Source organism: Propithecus coquereli, unplaced genomic scaffold, assembly GCF_000956105.1.
Source record: "Propithecus coquereli isolate 6110/MARCELLA unplaced genomic scaffold, Pcoq_1.0 Scaffold67, whole genome shotgun sequence".
Lineage (NCBI taxonomy): Eukaryota > Metazoa > Chordata > Mammalia > Primates > Indriidae > Propithecus > Propithecus coquereli.
In genome coordinates, this window is record NW_012152729.1 from 3,673,537 (window position 1) to 3,698,772 (window position 25,236).

The window sequence follows — 25,236 nt, forward strand, 5'->3', positions numbered from 1 at the left end:
TTTTTAGACAGGGTCTTGCTCTCTCACCCAGGCTAGAGTGCAGTGGCAGTCATCATAGCTCACTGCAACCTCAAACTCCTGGGCTCAAGCAATCCTCCTGCCTCAGCCTCCTGAGTAGCTAAGACCACAGGCTCAAGCTACCACATCTGGCTAATTTTTCTATTTTTTGTAGAGACAAGGTCTCACTCTTGTTCAGGCTGGTCTCAAACTCCTAGCCTCAAACAATCCTCCCATCTCAGCCACCAAAAGTGCTAGGATTACAGGCCTGAGCCACCAAGCTCAGTCAACAAAATTATCCCTTTTTTAAAGAGCTCAGTCAGGCCAGAGTCTCCCTGACTGAATCCTGTCAGACACATAGCCAAGTACCCATCTTCCCTCCTCCCAGGGCTATCCATTCCCCTTCACTGTCCCAATAAATACAGAGGGGTTCCCTTATGGTTTGTCTTTAACAAATTCCTTCAAGTTAGGAGGCATGGGTATTGTACAGTCCTTTAATGCTAACTGCAAGGTACTCTCAATCTATTTTAAACACTGTGGGTAAACTATATATGCTGCCAAAGCTTTTGCAAACAGAGATACAGAAAGAACAGAGTGTAATTAAGTGCTTCTGGCAGCACGGTGCTAAGAAACACAGGAAATTCTGGGCCGTTTCTCAGCTACACGCTGGTTCTGCAAGGCTTGCTAAAGTCACGGCAATCTTCTCCTTACTACTCCATAAGAGAAAAAGGAAAATAAAGCGGGATGCACTGGGATCTCTCAGGTTCTATCATTAGAAACTCAAATATGGGGTGGGAGCCACCTTCCTCTCACCAGCTGCAGGCAGAGCTTGTTTACAAAGTCAGTGTAAAGAAATCTGAAACAGCAGTAGGAAAAAGCCATTTTGGTGTGGTGCCTGCTGCTCAGAACAGGCCACAAAGAGTGGCAGTGGCAGGAAGGATGGGGTCCTGAGGGCCTGAGGTATAACACCTTAGGACTCCCACAGTCTAGAGAAGCCTATTTTCTCACAGATGCCTTTAAACTGCTTTAAGATGAAAAGCTGGGGGTAAAACATTTTTTTTTTTTTTTTTTTTTTTTGAGCAGCAGAATAAAGGCTACAATACTTATGGTTTTTTCTGGGTTAAGTTACAACTGGTGATGTTGACTCCAACCAAAACACCTGACAGGACAAATGTGAGACGTGTATCAACTTGTCACACAGACCAGGGAACAGAACTCAGGGGCAGCCAAGAGAGGAAGAATGTGACACAACAAAAGCCACGAAGAGATTCAAACTTCTCCCACCTCCATCCTTTATGTTTACTTGTCTCTCAGGATCAAATGACTCTGATGAAATTACTTCCTCAAGAGAAAATGCGGCCAGGCCAGGGGGTGGCTCACCCCTGTAACCCGAGCAGTCTGGGAGGCTGAGGCAGGAGGATTGCTTGAGGTCAGGATTTTGAGACCAGCCTGAGCAAGAGCAAGACCCCATCTCTACTAAAAATAGAAAAATTAGCCAAGCGTCGTGGCATACGCCTGTAGTCCTAGCTACTCAAGAGGCTGAGGCAGAAGGATCGCTTGAGCCCAGGAGTTTGAGGTTGCTGTGAGTTATGCTGACGCCACGGCACTCTACCCAGGGTGACAGAATGAAACTGTCTCAATTTAAAAAAAAAAAAAAAAAAAGGAAATTGAACTGCCCTTCTTTCCACCCCACCAGTAAATATAAAAAAAAGTTTTTAAAAAGATAAAACGCCTCCCTCCCCCCTAAATAGTACAATATGCTACTCAAAGACAAAGTACCATTATTACAGTACCCCAAACCCCCACAATCCTCCCACCCTCAACCCCTACTTACATACGCAAGCAGCAGCGAGGAGACGGCAGGCCAGGTACGGGGGATCACAGGTGGGGAAGGAGGGCTGGATGATGTAGTTGGCGAAGGTGATGGCGATGATGGCCTGACTGGTGGGCTCAACAATGAGCAGTGAGGCCCACAGGCGGATGAAGGCAATGAAGCCTCCAAAAGCCTCGAGAATATAAGCATAGCTGGCCCCCGACTTGGTGATAGTAGTCCCCAGCTCTGCGTAGCAAAGGGCACCCACAACAGAGAAGAGCCCACCAATGGTCCACAAGACTAGTGACAGCCCATAGGAGGCAGCGTATACCAGCACACCCTTGGGTGAGACAAAGATCCCTGAGCCGATCATGTTGCCCACCACCAGGCTGACTCCATTCAGCAGGGAGATCTCCTTCTTCAGCTGCATAGTTTCCAGGGAGTTTTGAGGTGGTGAGTCGACATCTTCTTCCATCCTGGGTGGTGGGCTGGCCTCAGGGATGAGATGGTAGGTGGGTGTGGAGCTCCCAAGCTCCCTGGCTTCCATGGGAAATGCTTCTGCACACCTATGTTTACTGTGGCCTGGCAAAGAATACAAGTATGTCAGGAGCTGGTGAGGCTCTGGTTTAAACCAGGTTTCCCTGCCCACCGACTGCTTAGGAACAGCATGCCATGCACACAGCCCTAAATACAAAAGTCCTTTCTCAGTTCCCACCACAGGACACAGGGAAATAGACCTTCACTGCTCCCAAGAAAGATGCCACGAGAGCGCAGGCATGATGTGATGGCAACGTCCAATCTTGCTGCCCACAATAGGCTGGCATTAGGTTTGTTCATAGCCTGATTCTCCCTGAGGTGACTTCTGCTCTGTTCTTACCAGCTTAAAATGCACGAACCTGACTTGCAGAGAAGACTAGAGTCGCTGCACCAGGTACACAGCCCTCACCAGCCGGAAAGGCCTCTCACTGTCCATTCCCAGATAATCCTTCCTACTCACTTCTAACCAAAGATAAACAGAGCCTTCTGCAGTGTCTAGCCACATGTGGAGACATCTGCAGTTACTCTCACACGGGTAAAGAACATCAGTAGGTTGTGGGAAGGGCCAGGAAGATGCTGAGACAAGAGCACATCACTATGACAGAGTCTAGATCAAGGACAGGTCCCTCATGAAAATACACGCCTAGGAATCACCGTGTCCACAACACTCAGCTTGGCCCCACATTGCTGCTTGTCCAGTCAACATCTTTCTTTCCCCAAACTACCAAAAAGAAAGGGATTACATACCCCTCAGCATGCTCCTGACTTCACTACTATCTGGGGTTGCAAAGAGATTCTCCCAGCACAGGACCCAGGAGTCCTGCCACCCAACCAAGACTACAAGGCTTCTCTTATCTATAGATGCGGTGTTAGAGATGGCACACACACCACCCCCACCACCACCTTTGGATTAGTTGGGCCAATCCAGAAACGTCAAGGAAGTTGGATTCCACATTAACCTACCTATGAAGGACCCCGAATCTGTCAAAGGAAGATAAGCAACTTCCCGACCCTACACCCAGCGTGATCTTCTCCTTCCCTTAATTCTTGTGCCATGCAGGCTTCAGATCCCCTGATCCCTCCTCATCTGCTAGAGGAAGCAATCTGGTGGGCCGTTTGATTCCCACTCAGGAGTCAGTCCTTTAAGGTCACAGGGATAACTACCAGGGCTAAGACCAGGATCAGTACCTCATCTTCCGAGAAGTCTCTCATTTACTCAACAAAGTTGTATGTGCCAGAACCTGGCCTCATGGAGCTCAGAGCAAAGGAACCACAGACACACCAGAGTGAGGAGTTCTCAGGGAAGACTCCGATCTCCACATGCTCCACCCAAGACTCCTGCCTTACCTATCCCAAACCCCTTCCGGAGTCTGGACCTGAGCCCAAAAGAAAAAGCTCCTCTGGGGCACCAGTAAGCCTTCCCCCAGTCCCGGAGGAGTTGAGGCAGCCTACCTCTGCTTAGACGAGACAGCTTTAAGGCAGCACCACTTTTCCTTTCACTCCTGGCACCAAGCCATGCAGGTTTCCCTATGCAGGCATGTGGAAACACATTTGTTTTCACGTGTCTGTCAGGTGAGCCCAGGCATGCATAGGAACAAAACCAGTAAACAGCTGGGAAGCCTATATGCTCATGTAAGAGTCAGGTGCAAAGAGACCTAGGTTGTCTACCCAACTCAACACAGAGACATGCAGAGAAACCTGACCCGACTCCACTGACCACTCCAGCTTCCTCTATTCCATCAGATCCCAGCTGGTACCAGGGTCTGGGGCTACTAGGTATTCATTCCCTTTGTACTTGTACAACCCGGCACTGCTGTCTGAAATGGCTTTATCAAGTTTGTCTGACACACTGGTAAAACTACCCAGTTGCCTTTTTTTTAGAGAACTCGAGCACAGTCACTGCCCCACACCTGAATGAGACATAAGGTTCCTGCTGGAATGTTAACAAGGACTCCTCCTTCAGCCAAGGAGAGAGGCAGAGTCACATACAACTGAGGGAAGATGAAGTCTCTTTCTTTTTAGCCAACAACAAAATGCAACTGTCATCAATAGCCTGTCATTGGTCACAAGTAATTAAAGTCCCTACCTTTCTGCTAAACACCAGAGAACAGAGTGGTAAGGTAACCCCAGCCGCTCCCTGAGGGCAAATGAATGAGTCCCAGGCTGGCTTGGCCACATAACCTCAAGGCCACCCCTCACCTCCCCTACACATCTAAACCTCACATCACACATCTCTGTAAAATCTGCCAAGAACCTACATCATGCCAGGCTCTGTGTTGGTTCACAGCAGTGAACAAGATTGGTATGGACCATGCCCTCAAGGAACACACAACCACGCAGTATGGCAGCATGTAGATGAGATGGACATGAGATCAGAAGCCCCACAGGCAAAGAGACTAGAGCTCACCAGCCACCTGTACCTCACCCTTCTCTGACCTTTAGCTTTTCCAGAGGTAAGAGTAAGATAACAGCTACCTTCCCAAACAGTCTTACTGATCTTTTGTGAGCAACAAATTATAGACAATAAAACTTCTATAAAATGTGAGGCCTTCCTCAATGGGGTTAACATTGCTGAAAGACAAATTCTGAAAACAAGGAAGAGAGGAAGCGAAAAAGAGAGGTAAACTCGTTTTACTGGAAGATAAAATCTAGGATAAAATGAAAAGTTCTCAACTTCTAGTATCCACTGAAGATGTAGGAAGCTGGAGAAGGCATCGCTCTCATTCCAATGACAAAAAATCCTAGAGAACCTATAAAACCATAACTTTTCTTGAAGCCATCAGAAAGCTAAGGTTACAGGGTAACCAATTAGACTGAAACTGATGAAAAGACAGGTACCTCCAATGAGAGAGAGATACAAGCTCTAACTCACGTGTGGCAGTGGAAAAAGATAGGACCCACCATACAGGAGGGTCAGAAGAATTCAGGTACAATTTTAACAAATTACCAAATGTCAAATACGGCTTAGCATGAGCCACAGACACTCAAGAGGTTTTTAACCAGAGATCTCTGTGGGTGCTCACAAGAAATACTGGACAGCGGACCAGAAAAAGCCTCTCTCAGTAGTGCTGGCCTGGAAGAGGAAAAATACAAGGACCTTTCTCCTCTATAGGCCAAAACGTATAACACCCTGGGGAAAGGGCAGCAAACTCTGTCACTCCCAAGGCAACTGGGGCAGGGTAAAAGGAAAAAAACCCTCTATTCCTAGAGGAGGGGCAGGAAATTCTGGTCAAGACCCTTAGTGGTGTCCTACCTCTGGAGGAATAGCAGGATCACCCAGAAAGATACACCCGAGACCCAAGGAAACAGGGTCTGCCTAAGGCTGAGGCTGAACAAGGACACTAGAGAAACCCCCTGCTCCTCCTCAGCGGGTTAGCAAACACCCAGGAACAAGCAACAGCAGTTTACCGCTAATGCTGTGGTAGACTGCACTGAGGCAGAGGTGCAAAAAGAAGACCTAAAGCTGAGGGTGGAGCATAAATATTGAGAAAAAGCCTCCTTCCAGCAAATCAATCCTAAACTGGCCAGAAAACACTAGAGGAATTTGAAGCCATTGGTGCACCTAAGTTAACCATAGCAACAACAAAACCCAAGCACAATTCATCTCCTGACTAATGCACTCAAACTCCCATATTACCAGCCTAGCAAAAGAAGAGGTGTACCCATTTTCCAGAATAAATATCATACACCTCAATTTCTACTGTTCTACACACTTTGTCTAACAATCAATAACAAATCACAAGCAACACAAAAAAAAGCAAGAAAAACCACCCACTGGCTGGGCATGGTGGCTCACTCCTGTAATCCTAGCACTCTGGGAGGCCGAGGTGGGTGGATCACTCAAGGTCGGGAGTTTGAGACTAGCCTGAGCAAGAGCGAGACCCCATCTCTACTAACAATAGAAAGAAATTATCTGGACAACTAAAAATATATATATATAGAAAAAATTAGCCAGGCACCGTGGCGCATGCCTGTAGTCCCAGCTTCTCGGGAGGCTGAGGCAGCAGGATCACTTGAGCCCAGGAGTTTGAGGTTGCTGTGAGCTGGGCTGATGCCACGGCACTCTAGCCTGGGCAACAGAGTGAGACCCTGTCTCAAAAAAAAAAAAAAAAAAAAACCACCCACTATCAAGAGTGACCAAACTTAGTTAGAGATGACCCAGATATTGAAAACATCAAACAGGGAATATAAAATAACTATGATTAACACATTAAAGGCTCTTATCAAAAAGCTAGGCGGGGCCGGGCACAGTGGCTCACGCCTGTAATCCTAGCACTCTGGAAGGCCAAGGCGGGCGGATTGTTTGAGCTCAGGAGTTCGAGACCAGCCTGAGCAAGAGGGAGACCCCGTCTCTACTAAAAAAAATAGAAAGAAATTATCTGGACAACTAAAAATATAGAGAAAAAATTAGCTGGGCATGGTGGCGCATGCCTATAGTCCCAGCTAGTCGGGAGGCTGAGGCAGAAGGATCGCTTGAGCCCAGGAGTTTGAGGTTGCTGTGAGCTAGGTTAACGCCACGGCACTCACTCTAGGGCAACAGAGCGAGACTCTGTCTCAAAAAAAAAAAAAAAAACAAACCAAAAAAGCTATGCGGGCACAGTGGCTCATGCCTATAATCCTAGCACTTTGGGAGGCCAAGGCGGATGGATCTCTTGAGACCAGGAATTCAAGACTAGCTGACTAGCCTGAGCAATATAGTGAGACCCCACCTCTACAAAAAATACAAAAATTAGCCAAGGGTGGTAGAGCATGCCTATAGTCCCAGCTACTTAAGAGGCTGAGGCAGGAGGATCACTCCAGCCCAGGAGCCTGAGGTGGTAGTGAGCTCTGATGACGCAACTGCACTCTAGCCTGGGCAACAGAGCAAGACCCTGTCTCAAAAAAAAAAAAAAAAAAAGTCGATCATGCAGGAACAAATGTGGAATTTCAGCAGAGCGATGAAAACCATAAGAGTAGAAACGGAAAAAAGTAAAAAAAAAAAACAAAATAGAACAAAGCATGTAAGAGCTGTGGGGCAATATCAAATAGTATGAGGCAAATATAAAAAATATTTTTTGCTTATTTTTAATTACTTTAGAATATAATTGACTGCCTACAGCAAAAATAGTAGCACAGTATTGTGGACTTATAGTACATGTAAAAGTAAAATGTCTGATAACAATAGCACAAAAGATAGGAAGAAATGGGAGTATACTTTTATAAGGTTCTTATATTACATATGAAGCAATATACTTTTTAAAGGTAGGTATTATTAAAAATTCATACTGTAAAACTAGGATAACCACTACAAAAATTACAAGAGGTATAAATAATAAGCCAACAGTGGAAATACAATACACATTCCAAAAGTAGGCAGAAAAAGCAAAAAGCAAAAAAGAACATATAGAACAAATAGAATAAACAAACAAGATGGCAGATTTTAATCCGATTATACCAATAACTACATAAATGTAAATGACTAGACACAATGATTAAAAGATACTGTCAGATCAGATAAAAAAAGCAAAGCTCGATATGTAGTCTATAAGAAACCCACCCTAAAGACATAAATAAGTTACAAAGAAGAGGAGGGGAAAGTACCATGTAAACACTAATCAAAAGACAACAGGAGTAGCTATACTAACACATTGACTGGCACACTAGAAAAAAAAATTTTTCCTTGGGGCTAGTGTTTTATCACAAAAATAGAATAAAAACTTCGAAAACAAAACGATCCTTTCTAATTTAATGAAAAATTTGTTATTTTTTATTGTTTTCTGTGTGTGAGTTACTTTCAACTTAAAAAAAATAGTTTCACATGGCTCAAGGTAAAGAGATGTGTGAGTTAACATGCTTCACCAGGCCCCGGGCTCAAAACTAGCCTGAGTTAAATACAACTCACATGACAGTTCATGTGTTAACATGAGATTATTTTCTGTCACAGTACTTCTTCTTCAGTTATAGTCGATGAGAAGAAAAAATAATGACCTTAGGCTACTATGACTACAGTAATGGTTTATGAATTAATTTGTATTTTAATTAGTCACAATATCTATATACATTATCAAAAAAAGCAGTCCATACCTGTGTGAGAGGTGTTTGTCTATCCTGTCCCCACAGAGTAGATCTGTAGACCCTCTGCAACGATGGGATGAAAATCGTTGATTCAAGGGGCCAATAATTAAGACACTACCTCCAGCTGAGTAGCCTGGTATTACAAGAGGGTCATCAAAATTCTACCAGATCACCCTCCCGAGTTGGCTATCCTTTTGCCTGCAATTTTTATTCAATTGATAAGAGAAAATGGCATGTGAAGATAACACACAATATCAGTCTCTCAGACTCTCTTTCTCTAACACTGAAATCTCTGAAATCACTGTTGGAAATTTCTATTAAACGATTCAATGTACCCTATCAGGTCCTGTCTCTAAAAAAAACAATGTTAAGCCCTCCCTTTAAAGACACAATGCAGTTTTCTAACAGGTTTCCAACCTATTTTCCAGGCTCCTGCAGCAGATAGTAAAGGAATTTAACAGACCACTAAAATTTCCTCATGAAAATTTAACCATGAAACTGTCATATGCAATTTTTAGGAAAAAAAAAAAAATGAATTGTCAATGGAAAAGAAGCCAAACTCTGTAAAATAATTTTAAAGAGATTTATTCTTAGCCAAATTTGAGGACCATGACACAGAGCCACGCCCAAGAATCCTTGAGCAAGTGGACTCACTGTAGCTGGGTTACAGTTTGGTTTTATACATTTCAGGGAGACAGGAGTTACAGATAAAGTCATAAATCAATACATCAAAGTTGGGGGGGGCGGGCAAGGGCAACATACATAACCTAAACATCTGTACCCCCATAATATGCTGAAATAAAAAAAAAAAATACATCGAAGGCATACATTGGTTTGGCCTGAAAAGGTGGGCCAACTCGAAGTGGGGGAGGGGGTGCTTACAGGTTATAGGTGGGTTTAAAGATTCTATGACTTGTAATTGGTTAAATACATGAAGCTTTGTCTAAAGGCTTGGAATGTTTTCAGATAAAGAGGTCTGTTAATCAGAGACAAGCCACTGGACATATATTTGTTGTGTAAATTGAGCACCTGCAGGTTTGTCTTGCATACCCTTAGGCCTTGATAATGGGTTACAAAGGATGTCTCCAAGAAGGGCAGGGGACATGATGAGGTATGTCTGACCTCCCTCCTCGTGGCAGGCAATTTAGTTTTAGGATATCCCCCTGGCCAAGAGGGGGTCCATTCAGTCACCTGGTAGCGGGGAGCCTTAAGATTTTATTTTAGTTCACAGAATTTATCAAAGTTCAATTACAAAGAAAGTTTTACAAATTGGATTTAGAACCTCTTTGATAAAGACTATGGAAAAAAATGCTATTGAGACTGTTTGGAAAAAACTCAAACCATTCTTCCTCTGCTCTCACACCACCACAACAATCAACACAGAAGACTATGATCAATTGTGTGGAGGTTTTTCCCCAACAACAAGCAAGCAATCAGTTCTGCAATAGATACCAGCTGGAGTCATCCAGTTCAATTCCAACACTACCTACCTGGAGATAGCGTCAGATGCCACAGGTTGAGGGCTCAGTCCCCAAGACTGCCCCCCAACCCCACTTCAGACACCAGTCACAAGTCCAGGCCTCCAGAACTTCGACCCACTTCAATCTGGGGTTCCCATGACCCCCCTCCCTGGGTTCGATTAATTTGCTAGAGCAGCTCACAAAACTCAAGGAAACACTTACTTACATTTGCTGGTTTATTATTAAGGATATTACAAAGGATACAGATGAAGAGCACTGAGGGAGGTAAGGAGGAAGGGTCCTTGGAGCTTCCAGGCACTCCCTGGGCAAATCTCCCTCTGGGAACCTCCACGTGTTCAGCTACCCGGAAGCTCTCCAAACCCTGTCCGTTTGAGTTTTTAAGGAGGCTTCATTACATAGGCATGATTGATTAAGCCACTGGCCATTGGTGATCAACTTAACCCTCAGCCCCCCCTCCTTCCCCTGGAGGTTGGGGGGTGGGGTTAAAAGTTCCCACCCTCTCATCCAGCTCTAGTCTTTCCAGTGACCACCCCCCATCCTGAAGCTACCTAGGGGCAGCCCACCAGAAGTCAACTGATTAGCATACAAAAAGACAGAGATACTGAGGATTTTAGGATTTGAATGCCAGGAAAGGGAGCGGAAAACCAAATACATATTTCACAATATCACAGAGAAATATACCAAAATCTTAACTGTGGTGAAAACATAAAGGACTTATTTATGCGTCTGAGTTTTATATTTTTCACAATGAGTATGCATTTTTTCAATGCTTCAACTTAAAAAATATATTCTTTTTATCAAATAACAAAAATTATGTGGCCCTTTGTTTTTCAACCTAGGATACCAGGAAATTCCAGATTGAATTCAGCTCCCAATCACAGTAGATAAGATGTTCTCACTTCAACAGTATTTGCTACCTAGTCTTTTCCATGGCTTTGGTTTTTTATTTAACAACCTCATTTCAAGAATCTTTAACTACAAACCGCCATGGTTACTGTTTAGAAAGCGAAGTAATATAAATACATAATTTGGTTTTATAATTACATACCATGTAATACTAAAAAACAGTGAATTATGTGTGAGCCATTCTCTTTAGTGGTATTGTATACAGATTGCATACACACAACAAAAACTCTTTATAAATCACAATGATGAAAGAAAGCTAACAGAAACAATATTCACCTGCCAAGAAATAAGCGAACATCACACTTTCACAAGCCACCTCATCATAAATGGGTCAGGTACTAAGATGATGAAGTCTCGGCAGCAAGGCCTAATTCCACTTTCGTGTCTTGGCCATGTAATCTCTGCAACAGAGAGTGAGAGATAACTGATCAAAAAATGGACTGAGCAAGCAGCAGGGTCCCTTTGAAAAACCCAACTTTTCCATGCCCGGCAGGGCCAGCCCTAATGAATAAGAAGTTCTATCACACCCAGAGGGGAGGTTAACTGAAGCAACCAGCCCAAACCTGTCAGAGAACTAAACTTGTCATCTCAAATCATGCATGTTTGGGCAACTCTGAGTCCCTGAGTCCCTGAGTCCCCAGTCCCAGGTCCCGTGACCACCGTTTGCATAACTTCTATAAAACAGATCTGCATCCTAAAGACTACAGCAGGAAGGACAGAGGTCAGTAAATTTCCTCTACCAAGAAGTTCCAAGGAGATCAGTCACATAACCGGTGTACATGTTTGGTTTGCAATAAAAATGTGTCACAGCCAGACAGGGAAGGAGGGCGAGGCAAGGACGAGGGGAGAAAATCAGTCTGGTGGTTTTCCACGCGTCTGCCAGGAAAGGAAATTCTAACAGAACAACTTGAATGACAGTCTGAGACCAAAGTTGGGAGGCAAAAGCCATCAGGGCACCACCACATGGGACCTTAGTAATGTGGGGCAGCCTGGGCACTTTCCTAAAGGGCTCACAGCCAGCAAAAAGAGGTGGAGGCTTTCAAGTCCGTTCCTCTAAAATCTGAAATTAGGGCGCAGCTCTCAGAGATAAGGCACCAGATGGCGGGTCATACTAGATGAGCTGGCTCTGGTTTCCCCCCCACATCAAGGGCAGAGACCGAATTCTTTTTAACCGTGTCACCAAGCACACAGCCCGGTGCACATGAGAGGTACTCAAAACCACGTTAAATTAAACGCTGATTCCTATTTATACGGGCCATTACACAACATGTTTGCTTAGTGCTCAGCAAAGAATTTTCAGAATGTTTCACACATCTCTCCTGGCATTGATGACAGGAGATGGTTGCAAGACCAAGAAGACAGGACCCTGGAGACACTCAAAAGAGCCGTAACAGAGGCAGGGCGGGCCCCAGCCCAACAGCCCTCCACCACACGGACGCCTGCAGCAGCCCACGAAGCCCGGCCCCGCGCCCTGGCGCGACTCCCGCACACCGCACGGCCTCCTTCCTGCCCGGTCCTCCCTCCTGTGCTCGCGGCCGCACACTGCGAGCCCCTCAGTCAGTCTCAGGGCCACTTGCACAGTCTCTCACAGTCATGGAGTCACCCTCACACTCGGGGTCTCACACGCAGTCACCCTCACACCTAGGGTCTCTCTCTCTCTCTCTCTCTCTCTCTCTCTCTGTCTCACACACACACACAGTCTCCCTCTCACCCTCCGGGTCTCACAAGCTCACAAAGTCACCACCACACTCAGGTCTCTCTCACGCACACCGTCTTTCTCACACACTCGTCTTGTACTCAGGGTCTCCCACACTCCTGGAGTCACCCTCTAGCTCCAGGTCCCTCTCACGCTCACAGCGTCACCCCCTCGCCCGCAGCGTCTCTCACGCGGCCCCCGGCCCGCCGCCCGGCGCCGTTTCCGGCCCGCATCCCGCCCACGGCGGCGGCGGCGACGCAGAGTGCCTGCCGACAGGACGCGGCCCCCGCTCTGGGTCCGCTCCCCGGCGCGCCCGTCCCCCGCCTGGCCCGGCTAGGCCCGTTACCTCCGGTGGCGGCGCCAGGATGCTCCGTCGCGCTGCCTCCACGGCCGCCGCGGCCACTCAGGCCCCGCCCCGCCACGTCACCCGCCGCCGGATCGCGACAGCGCGTGCAGCGTCGGGACAGGACTCCGCGAGGGTCCGCTGGCGGCGCCGCTTCCGGCCCCCGGGAATGCCGCAGCCTCCGAGATCCCGGCCCGAGGGCCCAGCCTCTGCGTGTAGTTGTGGGGCAGCCCCCAGTCGGCCTCGCTGGGCCCGCCAGGGGGCCCAGCCATCCTCGACACCCTGGAGTCACAGGAGGCCTCCGAGGGCCTCCACAATGGACGTTCCCGCGGGGAGCGCTAAACAGCTCCCACGCTCCATTGATATTTGGCCTCTGGCCTGGGCCCCACGCCCAGGGCGCCCCCACAGCTCACACAAGGAGCTCCAGACAACCTCCACACCCAGGTCACTGCTGACCCTCTGCCTAGGGACCCCAGGAAGACACACACACCCAGGACTTGTCCTCCCACACGCACAGCTCAGACTCACAGCCACTGAGGCCCGCACAGACACAGCCGGGCTTCCTTAGCCAACCCCAGGCCTCCCTGGGGCTCTGTCCTTATCTTGCCTGACCCTGCTGACACCCCTCCTGGGGGAGCTGCACCCTTCTGTCCCCTTGGCCTTTTTCTGCATGCTCCTTCTCCACCTCCCCCTGGGGCTCCCTTTCCTCTGGTAGCTCTGGGACTCTGTCTGGGGCTTCCTGACCTCATGGGCTCCTGAGCCTTCCACCTTAGCATCCTGTACACACCTCAAGCACTGACTCTCCTGGCACATGGAGTCTTTTCTCCCAGCTGTGCGTCCACGCTGCACATCCTCTAGTTCCAGACCACACGCAAACCTCTGCTCCCCACACCCAGTGACCCAGCCAGAGATGTACAGCACCCCAGACCCTTCCTCCTCCCTCCCCGCAGGGCCTGCATCCCATGGTTTGCTTCTCCCCAGCCACAACAGCCTCCCAATCCCTATCCCACTCGCTCTAACCCATCCCCACAGAGGATGCTCCTAAAAGACAGACTAGAATGACTTTGTATTTCTCCTGCCTAAAAACCCTTCCATCCTCTTCCCTATAGGCCTGAAATGACAGCCTTGAGGAGCACTCACTAGCGCCACCCTCTTTGTGCCCTCTGCTTGGAACACTTTTCCTAAGTGTGAGTGAGTGTGTGTATACATTAATACTTGCATCAGTGCAGTTTGACCCTTTGCCTCCTAGATCAGTTCCTCTGGCCTTCCTGGCTGGGCAGAGCGACAGCTCTGGACACTTGTGTCACTCAGTAGCCGCCAGTCCACTTGTCCTTGCAATGGCTGCATGCAAGATCTGCTGGCTCCCAGACCTCTGTCTTTGCTGTCTCACACCCAGTTATATTAATGGCACATCAGCTGAAAAAGCCCACTGCGCACCCGGCACTGAATCAGATGTCCTCCAACATCAATGCTCCTCAAGATCACCCCTGACAATTGTCCCCATTCTTCAGATTAGGAAACTAAGCTTCAGGGAGGTCAGGAGGCTCCCAAGGCTACTTGGCAGGAGCTGGTAGAGCTGGGATTTGCACCCAGGTCTGCTGGTCCTGAAGCCTGCTCTGACTCCATGTCTTCTCTGTGCAGCTGTGAAGCCAAGGGGGGCAGTTGGGCTGAAACAGGTCAGGGGGGAGTGAGTAGCTCTGAGGCCACAACAAATGGTGCTAGGGGTTGGTGGGTATCAGGGCTGAGCTGGGAGTCAGGCTGGGCAGATTTGCATGTTAGGCTCCTCTTCATGTTGTCATCCTGTTACTTAGGCCAGAGCTGCGGGTGGACCTGTGTATTCACAGGCATTCTCAGCCCCTCTCTGGGCTTCCCCTTCCTTCCAGGTTTGGCTAAGAGCTGGTGTGGTGAGAGGGTTCAGAGCGCCCTCTAGTGGTCTTCGGTGTATCAAAGCCTGGGGACCAGGTGGGTGGGGCTCAGTGGAAAAGATAGGAACTGGCGCTCCTACTACCTGCACTAGCCCCAGCCTCTGGACCACAAGACTCATCCCGGTCCATGTTTCCCTGTCTCTGTCTCCCTCTTTTTCTGTTTTGTCCATCTCCATTAGCTCCCTAGTGTCTCAGTCCCTGTCTCTGCCCACTTTGTTCTCTCTCCATACCAGTCTCCGCCTAGTCTTTCTTCCTCCCTCGGTCTCTGTCCCTATAGAGGGACAGATGGGAGGCAGATGAGCTGGGAAAGCAAAGGACAAGGGTAGCATTCTAAAGAGAACTCTACGTTCAAAGGATACTGAGACCTGTAAGCTAAGGGAGGACACAGGCTGGGAAGGAGAGTCTAGCCAGGGTGACTTGCAGGACTGTCCTTGTCCCTAAGCACAAGGGGCATGTGGGGCCTGCTGACCAAGCAGGAGCAAGGGGAAGGCAGGGGCCCCATTGTAACAGGAAGGTTTCAGGTTCTGGTTCTTAGTCCCAGGTGGGGAACTGGTTTCCAGGAGAGAGAGCAGCAGGATGAAGCCCAAAGAAGGGCACAGGAACCATGCTTTCGTGCTAAGAGAACCCATCAAGGCCCCAGTAAAGGTCCAGTCCTGGTTACCTGCCTCTCTAGCCCCCTCGCACCTCCACTACCTCCCTCCTCTTGTGCTCAGAGCATAGCCTAGGCCAGAGCCCCTTACAGCATCCAGAATACTTTTATTGCCAGAATCGAGGTACAGCCTGCTCAGAGCTCCTGCAGGGCCCACCATTCAGGAACAAAGGGAGAAGACAGATGCCGGGCATGAACGAAACAGAGAAAATCCAGCTCCACAGAAACCTTGTGGGAAATCAAATCAGTTCAGCCTGAATGTGGCTTTGGGACCCCAACTCAGAGGCTGGACCCAAATCTTGGCCTATAGGCAGTCATCCACTTGAAGCTCATTGCCACCAAGGCAGGCCCAGATTCTTCCTGCTATCACAGGAAGATCCAGACAGTACCCCAGGGGAGACAGAAAACCCCTAGGGGGGCCTCAAGTCACCTGGCTCCCTCAGGGGCCCACTCAGTTGCCTGGTGGGATCAGGTGCTGGGCAGTGTGGGTGGGAGCCCTACCACCTCTCAGCCCTGTGCCAGGCCACTTGGACACTAGACAGACCCCAGGGGCAGAGTGGCAGTGTGGTAGTGGGGTTAGCAAGAGAATGGCTCGGGGTGATGATGAACAGCCTTGGCTGCTTCCTTGAGTTCCCTTTCTTCATGGGTACTTAGAAGGCCATGGCACTGGCCCCTGCCCTCATCCTTGAACCACAGTCCCAGGTTGAAGAGAGCCAGCTTTAATACTGGGGCCAACAGTACAACTGAGAAGATCAGGGCTTCCAGGACACGGCCTCTGGAACTGGGGCCCATCTGCTGCCCAGTCCAGAGCTAGGCTGTTCTTGGAGGTGAGGGAGATAGGAGTAGAGTGAATGTCCCAGGGACTGGGAACCATAAAGAACACAACAAACTGCCTCTGCCTGCAGGGGACATTTGGCTGCCCCCAGGAAGCCACAAGGAAGCCAGCAGCTCCAGCCACCCATGGCCAGTGGCAGGCCTACCTGTGGCATATGGAAAGGGTCACCCAAGGGGCCAGAAGCCCATCCCTGGGACTCTTGGGGACAGGACCACAGCCCAGTAACATCCCTCACAGGAAGGCTGAGGAGCCAGGGCCCAGTGGGCTTGTGTGAAAAGGCCATAGGAGTAGGAGGAATGCATGGCCCAGGCCAGGGATTAGGGCCAGAGGCCAGCCAATCCACCCTGCAGAGCCAGTCCTGAGGTCACAACAATCCCACCATCAGCAGTAGTCTTTCTGTCAAGGGTCCCTTAAGTCCAGACTCTCATTTCTTTCTTCTTCACTGCCACAGAAGGAGGATAAGAAATAGCACTTCCCTGTGCTAGATACTTTCCAGCCCAAGACCCAGGGCCTTGAATGATTGGTCACAAACTTTGCTAAACTTGGTGGGCCACCACAGATCCAGAGGCCAAAAGAAGCCCTGTGGCCACGCCATCCAGTAGCCCTGCCTGGCACAGGAATCAGGGCCCAAGAAGCACGTGTTTCAGATAGGCCAGGGTAGTGGCGTTGGCCAGCATCTCAATGTGCTCACTACCTGGCAGCTCCTGCAATGACACCTGTTGTTCCTGGCGGCTGTGCCAGGCCCGGCACTGCAGGGCACTCTGCAAGTTCACGGTGCCATCGCCATCCCCGAAGCAGATTTTAGGGTCACGGTCGGGGAAGCTCTCATAGTAGAAGGAGTCTGGTGTAGGGACACCAGTGCCATAGAGGCAGTGCAGACGCACACCAGGTGGCACCATGGCTTCAACCAGCCCCTCTGTGTCCTGCCGCATGAGCCAGCCATCCTCAAAGCCAATGTCCTGGAAGAACCTGCGATAGTCGAGGAGTGTGTAGTTGACCGTGGGTGTGTGCACGAACACCTTCTCAGGTGACCAGGTATAGTTGTAGGGCAACAGCCAACTGGTGGACACGGCAGTCCGCTGCTGCTCCCGGATCTTCAGGGGCCCAATGACTGGGATCCGATTGTTGTCACCTGCAGGGAGAGGGCTTTAGTCAGTCTGTGCCTATGAATGCAAGCTGGCTAGGCCTCCACCAGACCCCAGCCAGTGGCCCAGTCAACATTCCTGCATGTCGACATTGTTATCATTATAACTCCCATCCCTGCATTGGCTTTTACTGTTTCCCTTTATTTTTGCTGTATCTGGGAAACACACAGCCAAGACTTGTTTTGTTTCTTTTGCATTTCCTCATGCTGGGTTTAGGCAGCACATACCCTCAGGGTGATTTATGTTTCCTCATCTGTAAAGAGTAGCCTCCTCCAAGTACTTATCACCAGGCCTGTGTGCACTGACCTCGTCTAAGGTGAATCAGCAGGTTGGTAGCCCACACACACGTTCCTGTTTCTCTTTGATTACACCAAACTGTGTACCTGTTTTTCTTTTCCTAAGCTCACAGCAGCATTCAGCCAGCTCTGGTCTCATCCCACTCACCTGCCTGTGCACTGACCTGGGTAGCCAGGCCTGCTGGGAACAGGGCAGGAGGGAGGCTGCAGATGGAGTCAGAGTCCTTGACACACAGGCATGCGAACAACACAAACACACCTGCCAGCCAGTGAGACTGCCAGGGGATGAGCTGCAACTTGAGAACAGGGGCCTCTGGCCGGTTCAGGCCCCATGGTCACCCATCACCCCAGCCTGAAAGCAGGGAGGCATCTCTGACTGACCATAGGGCCTCAGCTCTGCCTGCTGGGGCCTGGCTCTAGGACCTCTGAGGAAAGGGAAGCCCCTAGGGTTCCATGGACTTCTACCTCCCCATTCCACACCCCCACTCCTGGACTGCCAGGGCCTGATGGGACAGTTTCCCAACATCGGAGGCAAAGCTCTAAGGGGACTCACAGGGAACTGTGCAAGGCGCCAGGGCCCAAAAGCCACCAAGGTTCCTTGGCCAAACTCAGTGTGTACCCATGTCTGTCCCTCCGGGTCCAGGCTGGACAGAGTAGGTGGCTGTGATGAGTCTTCACTCTATCTGAATGTCTGAGCCATGGGCTCAGCCAATTCAGGATCACTACTGGGAGAGGCGCTGGGCCTGACCCGATCACAATGCCAGTTGACCAAGCAGGTCAGGCAGTGCTGGTGACTTGAAGAAGAAAGCTCACAAGAGGCTTGGCACAGCCGTGGCTCACAGCTCCCAAAGTGAGGGGCCATGAGTCTCCTAGCCAGACCTAGAGCAGGAAGCTCTACCCTACAGCTACAGCTGGCAGGTTTTGATGCTCATGAAAAGGCAAGTGGGTTGGGGAGGAACCAGAATGGGGGTGGCTTTCCCAACCGCAAGGCAAGCAGGCCCAGCCAGATCTGCACCTGTTTCCTCCCTGCGTTGCCCACAGATGGAGGTGCAACTGTTAAAGGGAGGGAGAAGTTCTTTGGATCAACCCAAGTTAGACGAGCCGGGCCTGTGCACTGTGCGTGTATGTGTATATGTGCGCGCACATGTGCATAAGCAAACATCTACGTGATCAACAGTTATGCTACTCCATATACATGCTGTAAGAAACTTACACGGATGACAAGGGCTATCACCTAGAGAGGTGAAATTAGGAGTAGTGTCAGATTCTGTTTTGGAAAAAAAGATATTTGAAAAAGAATGCCACTCTGGAGACAGAAGAGTGTTGACCCAGGAGAAGACACATGAAGGGTTCTGGCCTGGGAGGACATTGTGGAAGCAAAGAGAGGTGGCATTCCTGGTACCAGCGCCCCACTCTGGGCCAGGTAGCATCTTACCTGAGGCCAAGACACGCAGGGTCTTGGCCACGCCCCCCCAGGGCGCGCCCAGGGCCACAAAGGCATGGATGTACTTGTCTTTCCAGGCCTGCGGCTGCCGCTGCAGAAAGTAGAGTGTGTACATGTTGCCCATGCTGTGGGCAACCAGCACCACGGGGCCCCCATAGAGCTGGTACATCTCCTCGATCATCTCGCGGAGGGCCAGGAAGTAGGGCCCATTTTCATCTGCAGGCCAGAGCCAGAAAGGGGTCAGGTGGGAAGGGTCCTAGGGCCTGAACCACTGACTGTTTCGCAGGCCAGACCCAGGACTAGGGATCTACCTAGGTGGGGTAGGGAGGCTGCTAACATGTAAATGGGAGTATCTGGTTTTTCCACAGCTTCCATGAAGGGAGGAAGCAAAGGGGCTCCTTTTCTCTCCCTCAGCCTTATGATCTCTCCCCAGAGCTCAGAGGCCCAGAGGTCCCGGGGTGAAGGATGTGGAAGAATGGGACAGACTGACCAAGGGTGGTGACTGTGACCACTGAGCCCCAGAGGTAGCCTATCCTTTCAGGCTCCTCTGAGTTGGATGCCAGAGGCCTGGGCTTAGGGGAGAGTCCAGGGCCAGGGGAGAGCCCAAAGCCTGTGGTGGCTATGACTATCTTGTCCCCACCTCCTGAGACCTCAGGGAGGGAATGAGAGCGATTGCTTACTTGGGGCTCGGCGCCAGTCATAGGGGGCCCCTCGGACGTCCTCATCCCGGGTATAGCCCCAATCTACAAGGCTTTCCACCATGGTGTGGAAATAGGAGCCTATAGACAGAAAAGCATAGGATTAGAGAAGATATAGCTAGTGCCAGCCACCCACACCACCCACAGACACTGTGACATCTAATGCAGGGAGGCCCTGGAGGAACACGACAGGGCTCTGTGCCCACCGTGATCAGAGACAGTTCACAGGCTATCCCTTCAAACCAGCAGAGTTGCTCCAACTCCAGTCCAGCAGAACCCCCATCCCGATCCCCCAGAGGCCTTGAATAAGGGCTACATACCCACACTCCTTTTGCTGGGGTCCAGGAACTCCAACGAGAAGGTCTTCCCAAAGCCAGGGACGCGCACATCCACGCCATCAGGAAACTGGGTGGTTCTGGATGTTTTGTTGTAAACCAGCCTGTTGGGAAGGGATATTGAGCCGGTGACCCAGAGGTGACACTGAGCTTGCTGTGTCCCAATACTGCATCGTGTCCTGAGCTACACTTCCTTCCCATCCCCAGGTTGGGTCAGATGTGCAGAAAAGACCAAAAAGTAACACAGCAGGTTTATAAAGCACAGATCAGAATAACCACATCTAAACGAAGACCCCCTTCCAGGACCCCTGTCAAGGCAACATTCCCTTCTCCGCAGTGTCACTTACCTCAGAATGAGGTTCTTGGACCTGGCTGGGAGAAGGCGCTGCCATGAACTTCACATCTAACCCCAGAGGCAGCCTACCATTTCGGGTTCCCATCGCTCCATCTCCACGGACCTACTCCTGCCACTCACCACAGCGTATCACAGGACAAAGGAGATGGTGAGCACAGCACACAACAGAACCAGACAGGGACCCCACCTCAGGGCCTGAGCTCCAGTAGCTGCTGTGTGGAAGGGTGGATGGGAGGGTGGGCAAGGCCCAAAGAAATGATGGAGGTGGGTGGGGAGAGGCAGGAGAAAGGCAGACCCAGGGAGGTACAACTGCACTGGACCCAGCAGCCAGCCAACCCTCAACCCCAGCATTCACAAAGGAAGGGAACCAACCAGGCCCATACGACCTGCTCAGTATCCCACGGCCATAACACCTGCCAGGCTGGGACTACAACACCCGGGGCTTGGCCAGCAAGTTCCTGAGGCCATGACATAGCACATGGCTGGCCATCTATAGCCCTTTATTCATTTTCTATTGCTGTGTAACAAACTACCACAGACTTAGCAGCTTCTAAGGCCACACATATTAATATGTCTCCTATTTTCCATAACTGCAGTACAGAACAAAACCAGACAAGAGAGACCCCACCCCAGGGTTGAGGACATGGCTGCTGTACCGCCTCCCTTGGGAAGAGGGACCTGGAGAAATAATGTGGACAGGTGGGAGGACACAGAAGAAAAGCCTTGTGCCAGGCCAGGAACCCTGCTCTGGCCTTGCCTCACATCAAAGAGGCAAATGCACCCAAGAAAACACAAGAACCTGAAGTTCCTGGTGGTCCTGAGTCCCATCCTCCCTTAAAGATCAGCTACAGAGAGCTGACAATATCAATCCAAATAATAGGTCCTGGAGGCCCATTCTCTCCAGGGCAATTTGTGGATGATCCCAGTGGCCACCCAGCAAAGTGCAGAAAATTATTCTGGAAAGCCAGAGCAGTTCTCTGCTGGATAAAAATTAAACAGGTCAGAAAACCAATGAAGGCAGACAAACCCCTCTCAGTGTCAGCCCGCACCTCCAATTGGCAGTACCTGAGGCCATGTCTCCAGTACAAAAATAGAAACGCAGACCAACAGCCCAGAAATAACCCCGATCACATGCAGAGGAGGAAAGGGTCAACAAAGCAGGCATCGTAAACAACATGAAGGGCAAGGTGCCTGGGGAACCAGCTGACATGTCTCTGGGAGAAAAGTTTAATTTGTGAGACTCCATTCAGCTTAAACACTTATTGGGCGCCAACTGTGCTCCTATTTCTACTGCAATAAAGATAAAACAGAGATACAGTCCCTGTCTTCAGGGAGCTGAGAAGGAACCTCTCAGCTCAGCGTCACACAATTCTGGGTTCGAATCCTTGTTCTGCCACTTATCAGCTGAGTGACCATGAGCAATTCTGTAACCTCTTTGAGCTCCAGATTTCTTCATCTAGAAAACAGGTTGAAAAATAGCACCTGGTGCTCCCTTAGGCAGCACATATACTAAAAATTGGAATGATACAGGGAAGATTAGCATGGCCCCTGAGCAGGGAAAACCAGCACCTGTTTCACAGGGCTGCTATAAGACTAAGTGAAAAAAAGCATGTACGGTGTACAGTGCCTGTATTCGATTTTGGGAAACAGCCTTGGAAACAATGTTTAGCACGTGATGACAGAGGAAACAAGCATGTGGCTTGGGGTAAAGAGAGGCGACACCTTCACAAAGGGACCAGGGCAAGGTTTTAAAGGGAGAATGGGAAGAAATTGATCAGGCAAAGGTGTAGAAGTAGATTCCAGGCCAAAAGAACAGCATGTGCAAAGACAGGGAGATGTGGCATGTCCTCGGAAGCACAAGTCACAGGCACAGGAAGGGGTGGGGGCTGTGCTGAGCCTCTGAATAGGGGCTGGGACATAGCAACTGTGTGTAGGGCCTGAGGGACAAGAGCAGCAAGAAGGGGAAGAAAGTTCTTCCAGAGAGAGTGAAGAGGCGGTGCTGACCAGACCAGACCAGACCAAGATGTGGGGGAAGGAGAGAGGTCAGTGACCTCTAGAGGTGGGGATGAGAAGGAATGGGCTCTGGAGGCCTCTTTGGACCCCACAGGCAAGCGGCACCCCATCTGTTGCTCCAGCCCCAACCTGATGTTGTCGATCCAGCAGTCAATGGCGACAGGCAGCAGCAGTTCGAAGTTCAGCCAGAGTGTGAAGTAGCTGGCGGTCTTCTTGGAGCAGACGTAATGCACGACCGTTGGCTTGTCCAGCTTTGCCTCCAGCTGGTTGCCCAGATCACCAGGCACTGCAGGGAGGCATAGGACATGCATGAGCCCTGAGCCTGGCAAGCTCAAGACCCCTAAGAACCTTGAAGTCTGCAGCAGAACCCCCAGGGGCCATGGATACCATGGCAGACCTCTGCAGTTCCACACCTCAAATGAAAGCACAGCGCCAGGGGCAGGAAAATCAGAGAGCAGGGACCTTGACTAAGAGGCCATGCAGAAAAGCCACTACTGCCATGTGGTGCAGAGAAGCCTGCGGGGATGCTTGGGAGAAGCCTGACATGTTTTGTGGAAGGCTTCTAACACTCTCCCCAACTCCAGATAAAATAAATCCCTTGGTCTTCACTGGAACATCCTCCTGGGCCATTTAAAGACTATAGGAAGAGGGTTCAGGGTAAAGTCACTTCCCATGATGGGCCTCAGTTTCCTTACCTGTCAAATGAGATCTTGGCCTGGATTACCCCCACAAACACACTCCTCTACAACACATATTAATACTTTCTATGGTTAATGGGTCCAGGTAAGAGCTCCGACTGGGACGGGCTTGGAGACCCCTCCTAGTTCCAGAACCCTCAAGTTTGGCCAAGGCCCAGTCATTACATACATATCCTCAAGGCTTGAACCCCCAAGTCTTCCATCCACAGCCATTCCAAGCTACAGACAGAGCACATAGGGCCTTGTTCACCCTTAAAGAGTGAGTGGGAAACGGGACAGAGCACTGGGCCACTGAGCCAGCCAAAATTGAATCCAGAGACGGTATTCCAGGACAGGCTTGTGGGAGGGAAGTGATGAACAGAAACACAGCTGAGAGAAGCTTCCACTGGACGTGCCAGCCTACCAAGGTCCCTAGGCCTTACTGAAGGCAGACCCCAGTAGGTTCCAGAGAGCAGATCATCTGGACGGCCCTAGCATGGCTGGGAGCCTGCGTTGGAGATAGCCACCCTGAAACAATACATCATTCCAGCCACAGCCCAGAGGGGCGGGGTGTGACCAGGCCCTAAGGATGACTTCTCTCCACCCCAGCCAGCCTGTTCAGGCCACACAGAGCCTGGGGCCCTTGGGTGCAGAGGTGGGGAGTCCCCTTCATGATAGCCTCTGGATGACATGCCTGTGGGTTGGGCAGACCAATGCAGAGACCTTGGTCACTGTTTCCACCAAAGAGGAAATGGCAGAAAGAGGAAGTCACCAGATCTGCTTTCCCAGATGTTCTTTGCCCTGGTCAGGCTATGTGGCCTCTAAAAATAGCAGTGGCCACTTCCTGAGCCCCTCTGTGCCTGGTAGGAACTAGGACAAGAGCCATCTATGTGCCTTTCACCTCAAAGAACACTGAGAGGGAATATCTTTATTATCTCCACTTAACAGATAAGGAAACTGAGGCTGGAAGAGGTGGAAACAGCCTTGCCCAAGGTCTTCTGAATCACCTCTCTGGTCTCTGTTTTCTCCTCCACCAAATCAGAACCCACCCCTAGAGGAGTCTGACCATCTGATGGCCAAGGTCAGATCCCTGCTTTGTGTCCAGGAGCAGCCTGTCCACTGCTCGCCATGGAGTTTCCCAGGACTTATGCCAGTAGCCTCACTCCCTGAGAAGCTGGGCAGGTTAGGAATCTAGCTGCTCTGTGACTCTAGGTGGGGCCTGAGGCTCTGCTGCTGTGACCTAACATATGCAAAGACCGTCTAAATTAACAAACGCACTAACCCAGGTGGAATGGCTGTGTGCTAGCCACAAACCACAGGCTTCCCAATGCCACGCCCCTCACACTCAGAACTCCACAGGCCCACTCATGCATGGCTCCCTCAGGCCCCCAGATAAAGTCCAGATGATCCAACCAGTCACGAGCCTTGCACAATGCACTTCTCCCTTGACTCGATTCCAGCCAGACTGGACTGCTCACCTCCCTTCCTCTGCCTGGAACTCTCTCCTGGCCTTAGCTCCGGCTATATACTCCAGGAAGCCTTCCCTGACACCCACCCACCCAGGCTGCGTTAGCGGATTCTCTGTGCTTACCCAGTACAGACTTCATCTCTGGGGATCATGTTAGTCTTATCCTGCAAACATGGGGAAGACAGGGCCAAGTCGGTCCACCTGAGCCCGGCATCCCCTGGAGCACCTCCTGGCCTGGAATTCCTAGTGGGCCTCCCTGGCACCACCCTGCTCGCCAATCCTACCCTTCTGTGATGTATATCATCCCCATTAAAATACTCTTAGCAGAAAGAGCATAGGGGGTCAAGCTGTAGCAGACTCAGTATACAACTAGTGCCTCAGATGCCCTCTGCCCTCAGGACTCCTGGCTGGCTACCAACACACCAACTCTGGATGGGAATGACAGCCTGAACAAGGCACTCAAGATCCCCCAGACAGAGGTCTCATCCCTGCCCTTCGCCACAAGGAAACACTCTGGCTCCTGTTCAGTTGCTAGAGTTGTGACCAAGGAGGAGGCGGGGGTGGGGGGG

At 50.3% G+C, this 25,236-nt stretch overlaps 2 protein-coding genes across 2 annotated transcripts in view; both read right to left on the bottom strand.

The window, feature by feature from the left end:
* The window catches only part of SLC7A6 (solute carrier family 7 (amino acid transporter light chain, y+L system), member 6), a 35,191-nt gene extending 22,334 nt beyond the window's left edge, over positions 1 to 12,857 (bottom strand). The window contains exons 1-2 of the mRNA XM_012660601.1: positions 12,831 to 12,857; positions 1,832 to 2,392 (exon numbers count right to left, since the gene is read on the bottom strand). Coding sequence (XP_012516055.1) covers positions 1,832 to 2,357 — 526 coding nt within the window. The 5' untranslated portion in view covers positions 2,358 to 2,392; positions 12,831 to 12,857. The remainder of the gene's footprint in view (positions 1 to 1,831; positions 2,393 to 12,830) is intronic.
* A 2,663-nt stretch (positions 12,858 to 15,520) lies between these two features.
* Positions 15,521 to 25,236, bottom strand: part of PLA2G15 (phospholipase A2, group XV) — a 10,682-nt gene continuing 966 nt past the window's right edge. Inside the window, exons 2-6 of the mRNA XM_012660617.1 lie at positions 22,652 to 22,808; positions 20,140 to 20,258; positions 19,802 to 19,900; positions 19,113 to 19,337; positions 15,521 to 17,368 (exon numbers count right to left, since the gene is read on the bottom strand). Of these exons, the coding sequence (XP_012516071.1) occupies positions 16,857 to 17,368; positions 19,113 to 19,337; positions 19,802 to 19,900; positions 20,140 to 20,258; positions 22,652 to 22,808 (1,112 nt within the window). The 3' untranslated portion in view covers positions 15,521 to 16,856. The remainder of the gene's footprint in view (positions 17,369 to 19,112; positions 19,338 to 19,801; positions 19,901 to 20,139; positions 20,259 to 22,651; positions 22,809 to 25,236) is intronic.